This window comes from Carya illinoinensis, chromosome 2 (genome assembly GCF_018687715.1).
Source record: "Carya illinoinensis cultivar Pawnee chromosome 2, C.illinoinensisPawnee_v1, whole genome shotgun sequence".
Taxonomy (NCBI): domain Eukaryota; kingdom Viridiplantae; phylum Streptophyta; class Magnoliopsida; order Fagales; family Juglandaceae; genus Carya; species Carya illinoinensis.
The window spans coordinates 492176-497773 of record NC_056753.1 but is presented as its reverse complement, the minus strand read 5'-3'; the positions used below and the strand labels follow the sequence as shown (position 1 = coordinate 497773).

The 5598-nt window shown below is 38.4% G+C and overlaps 1 protein-coding gene across 1 annotated transcript; it reads right to left on the bottom strand.

The window, feature by feature from the left end:
- Positions 1–305: 305 nt before the first annotated feature.
- LOC122295810 (growth-regulating factor 1-like) lies at positions 306–3998 on the bottom strand. Its single transcript, XM_043105073.1, is given in 5 exon segments — positions 306–609; positions 611–1405; positions 1815–2169; positions 2636–2860; positions 3403–3998. Coding segments are annotated over 5 exon segments (1887 nt in total). The 5' UTR covers positions 3860–3998; the 3' UTR covers positions 306–554.
- Positions 3999–5598: the final 1600 nt, after the last annotated feature.

Here is a 5598-nt window from a genome sequence, read left to right as displayed (position 1 = left end):
TTTAATACAAAATATTAGATGTTTTCATCATTTTATTTATCAATTTCATATTTTTGTTTTTTCTTTATTGGCACTACTAATTCCAGGGTGCACTAGGAATACTTCATATTTTGTAGTAAACGTATATTGAAAAGATTCTTATCCGGCCTGCACTTCACAAATTCTCGACATAGCTCATATGATCATTGTCGTCGTCACCACAACTATTATTTCTGCAGCTGCTGCTGATAATTCACATTGAGCAGCCCATTCGTGAACGATCAAATTGTTGAAGCACAGCGGAAAGCCAAATTGCTAATAAGATATGAGACATTTAACTCGGTATAAATTGCTTTTGAGGATAAAAAGATATAGTTGACACCGAATTCTCAAGAGCCAAAGTCGTCGATACATGTTAAAATTAAAATCAGACAAATACCTACCTCAAATTAAATCATCCAGAGAAGAGAGAGAGAGAGAGAGAGGACAAGGAAAAAAAAACACTTCCATCAGATAAACAAATAGTTACTCCACGCTTTTCGATCTTCTTCCACATGCCAACTAATTACATCCTCTTAAAATCCTTTGTATGTCTCGGGCCTTTGACTGCTTCTCTTACAAGGATGGAATTGAAGAACTTGCAAGAGTTGAGCCCAGCACATCATCAAACATGCTACCTCCTTCGCAGATCATTTTGTTCTCAGGTCCCAGGCTGCTGCCTGAACTGCTGTTTGAGAGGGAACCAAACGGCACCTTTTGCAAGACACCCGTGGGAGAAGACCCCAACTTGGGGCTGCTATCCCACCCTTCAGTCAAGAGGTTAAGAGCTGAAGAGTTCTTGCAGGCTCTTGCAATGTTCATAGTGCTGGTCAAGACCTCACCTAAAGGACCCCCCATTGAAGTACCCCAGGAGATCGGTATTAAGTTAGTTTGATTCTTGGATGGTTCACCATGTTCAGTGCTAATCCGCAACTTCATTTGAGTTGGCACAAACTGAGTTCGAGCTAACCTTGGAGGTGAAACAGGAAGTTTGTCTTGAGTGGGTGAGGATGATGATGATGAGAAGTCAGATGTGGCCATAGGGATTGACATTGATAGCTGGGTCCAGTCCAATTTTAGTTCTTCTGGCCAGGAAATGACTGAGCAATTTGACTGGTCCTTCGGCCAGTCATCAATGAATTGGTGAAGGGGACTTCGGTCTTGGGTTTCCTTGTCATTGAAGTCTAGGAAAGAACCAAAGCTTTTAGAATTTATGCAGGAGCCCCTGTGTGAAGGATTATGAAGGGAATCAGTAGATACTGGTCCAAACAAGGACTCACAGAATTCTTCTAATGGGATCTCTTGTTTCAAAATGGTAAAAGTAGACTCATTAGATTTCAGGCTGATTGCAGAAGACATCGTGGAAAGGGCCCCGGGTTCTTGCATTCTGCCACACACATGCTCACTGTTTCAGGAAAGCAAATATTGGGAAAGGTCTAACAAAAAAGAATGCTTACAATTATAAGTAACAATTATGCAAAACTCGTAGCCTTTATAATTTTGTAATATCTACCATAAAGATCTCAATTCAATTATATATAGAAATTGGAGAAGAGCATATAATAATATCTCCCTAGAAAAGGAATCCTAAGCTTCTACTATTTGGACTAGTCACTTTTGGCAAAGTAAATGTGGATGATGGGGTCTGCTTTAAAATAAAGGAAAGAAAATGAAAGTGCAAGCATGCAGACTGTCTTAGATCAATATCCTCTTATAAAGCCTAAAAAGGATTATGAGAACTGAACAGATAAAAGGAAGATTTAATCCAAATTTTTTTTTTTTTTTTTTTTTCTCACCTGCTGACAACGGCATCTACAGAACAATTGACAACATCACCAGGCTGCAACTTCCTGAACTGGTGCTGCCCAATAGTGAGGCTGTTGGAAGCACCGCTAGGAAGTACCAATTTTGACGCAGAAGAAGTAATCGGTACCACTTTCGAGTTAGTCGTCCCAGAGGCGGCATGGCCAGTCTGGCCTTCCACAGGCTTTCTTGAACGATGGCGGCCACGGTTTATGTGCCTTTCACAGTACTTCTGATCGGCAACTGCGTCTCTCGAGCACCGCCATTTCTTTCCATCTGTTCGTCGACACCTCCCAGGCTCAGGATCAGTGTTGCCAGAGAAACCCAGATGGAAAGAGCCCCAACCCACTATAAATTTAAAGAGGAAAACACTAATAAAATGGAAGGGATAGAGGAAAAAAGACTATCAGAATAAAGGAGGAAAAAGAAGAAAATCAATTCTGTGTCCAAGCCAGTAACTTTACACCTAAAAAACACTATGTTCTGGATATGGATAAAGATTTCTACCAAATATTAGCTAAAAACATGGGCATTGCCGCTGATGCTGAAACATATGACAGCATCAAATTTAGAATTCCATGTGACCAACGGTAAGGTAATATGCGATGCACATATGAATTTATGAATATGAAGAGGCAGCTGCCTGCATCAAGTTCCAACTCAGCCACCCCCATTTTTACCACAACGCCACCAGGAAAAAACACACTCGCACTCACATTTACACATTTGAACATGATTGGCAGTTATGCATGTCTTGTGGGAGATTTAAAATTTTATGTCCTGCGTGTAGTTTTGAAGGAAATAACAAGCTTACATGAATTTTGAGGCAAGGATCCAGGAGTTGAGCCGGATAAACCATAAGGGTAGAGGGATCTCTTGATGGGGCTCAGCAAATTCGACGGCACAGGCACATTTGAAGTGATGTACTTGTAGATCAAAGCCTGATGCTCTAGTTCAATCCACTGAGATGGAGTAAATGGTCCTCTAACCCCGGCAAAGGTCCCATGCATGCTTGCATTCAAGCTTCCAGAATCACAACCTGCACAGATGAAATAACTTGCACATAACATTTATGGAACTTGCATATAATATATATATATATATAAAATAAAAAATAAAAATAAAAAACTAGACAAACAGACGAACAATATCAAGAACAAAAACCAAAACGTGAGAAAGAGAAACCCAAACAAGTATATCCGCTTGTCCTCTCGATTTTCCTATCCTTTCTTGCGCTTTTTCTTTTTTCTTCCATCAATCCGAGACTGTTGATTTCACCAAAATTAAAGCAGAAGTATCGAGGATATTAGAGGAGGGAAATTCCAACTTTTTTTTTTAAAAAACTCGACAAGACTCAAAACTAAAATTTCCATTAAATGCCCCTCCCCGCCTAGACATAGAAATGAAGATACTTAATAATATTACGAAACCCATCTTCTGCACAAGAATGTCGAAGTCTCTCCCTTTCAGAGTCACATTCCCACATACCAATCTTTGACCAACCCACCTTCCCAGCTCCTTACCACCTTCAAACCTAAAAGAAGCACGCTCAAACCAAATCTTAGATGTTGCAATGATTACCTGCATTTCTCGGGTAAGCAGATGGCGGGCGTTGGTAGTAAGGAAAAAATGAGTTGTGGATGCTTTTATCCACTATCCGACCATCCTTCCTGAGAAAAGGGACCTCTGATTTTACCGAAGAGAAGCTCAGCGTATGCTCCTCTTTCCGACCATCACCAGTGGAAAATGCATTAGATCTCAGCAAAGGACTGCCATGGTACAACGGCATTGGCTTGTGGGATGAAAGACTATCACTTTTGGCCATTTTTGAGCTCTTCCAATCATCTTCACCAGCCCCGGAATCCTCTTGCTCGAACAACTCAGATCCAAGACCCTTCAGCTTCGTTTCGGGGTCCGAGGCCTTAGAAGAACCTCCACCTTCCCCTTCAGGACCCGCCAAAGCCTCCAAAGTCATTAACCCAAAATCCATTTTGGAGATACCATCAATCTGCAAAATCTCTACCAAGCATGAGTGCATGGACAGGGAAGTGGACAAGCTTCAACTAGAGGGAAAGAGAGACAATTCGCATATGGAGGATGGGCTTTGTTCAATGTTGAGCTTAGTTTAGTTTTTAAAGGAGGGAGATTTCAGGAAGAAGGAAATAATTGGGGAGAGAAGAAAACTTGAAACTAGATGTGTGGGTAAGATTTATTTATTTATTTATTTTCTTCTTCAGGACTTTTATTTTTATTTTTAAATATCATTCTATAAAACTTTTATAATTATTTTACAACTCTAAATAAACTAAACAATAGTTCTACAAAATTAAAATTTATTTTTAATCAAATGAATTAATTATATTAGTTAATTGTAAAATGGGCTATATCATTTTTAAAGATTAACTGCAAATTAAGTATCTCAATTTCATCAGTTTGAAAAGGCCACATTGAATTTTCCAACTCGCAACATTCTTTCAGATTTTAACAATTTAGCAGCTCCGTCAAATATCGGTTAGGTCTTTAATCGCACAATAGGTCACGTGACAAAATTGCCATGTGTCAACCAATAATAAATCAACACATGTCTTTTTCTACCAAGTTGAAAAAAAATATTTAAAAATACTCTTGTATATTTACAAAATTTGTTTTAAAAAAATAATAAAAAATCCGGTGAGGGTTGACATTTTGCCCTTTACAAGATAGTCGCACGCCACACCCCGCAAATGCAAAGTAAGGAAGAAATTGCAGAGATGAAACGTTCAAGATAGACTTAATTACATGTACATCCTCTTGCATAACATTTATGCTACTTAGCAATTTGGTTTTAACCAAATTTATTTGCTGCCTAGAAGCCATTTCATAAACTTGTAACAACTATCGAAGACATGCATTTGCAGATCTGGTAGCTTAACAAAATAGTAGATTATCATGGCAAAAAGCAAATGGCTAATGAAGGGAGCTCCATTACAAACCCTTACTCCTTTTATCAACCTCCTTTTAGCATGTTGAATAAGATAGGATAATCTCTTGATAAAGGGTCACCTTGACACAACCTATTGATGCACAAAAGGGAGAAGTAGGTACCCCATCAAGAAGTATTCTATAAGAAACTAAAGTAATGTAGGACATAACCATAGCCACCCTTTTTTTTTTTCTATCAAAACCTAATTTGAGCATAACATTTTCCAAGAAACACCACTCAATGCGATCATATGTTTTACTCATATCAAGCTTAATGGACATCAAACGCTTGCGGCCTTTTCATTTTCTCCTAATGGCATTAACAACCTCAAAAGCAATAAGCACATTATTCATTATAAGTCTTCTCAGCACAAAAGCACTTTAACTCTCTTAAATCACATGTGGCAAGATAAGTTTAAGTCTATTGGCTATGACCTTAGCAGTCACTTTATATACAACATTGAACAAACCGATAAGTCTACATTCACTAAGTTGCTCATGTTTTCTCTTTTTCGAAATACAAATAAGGAAAGTTTCATTCAAATCAGTAGGAACAAAACCATCATGCAGAGACTGAAAACTGTCTTTGTAACTAAATCCCCCATAATATGCCAATACTTTTGAAAGAAAACAAGAGGCATATCATCAGGACCCAGTGCTTTCATAGGCTACATCTAAAATAAAGCTTATCAAATTTTCTCCTTTGTATAAGGCTTTAGTAGATCCAAGTTCATGGATCATGTTACTTTAGGCTACAAAGTACCAACGATATCCTCCATTCTTCTTGGGTTTGAGGTAGAAAACAGATTTGAGAAA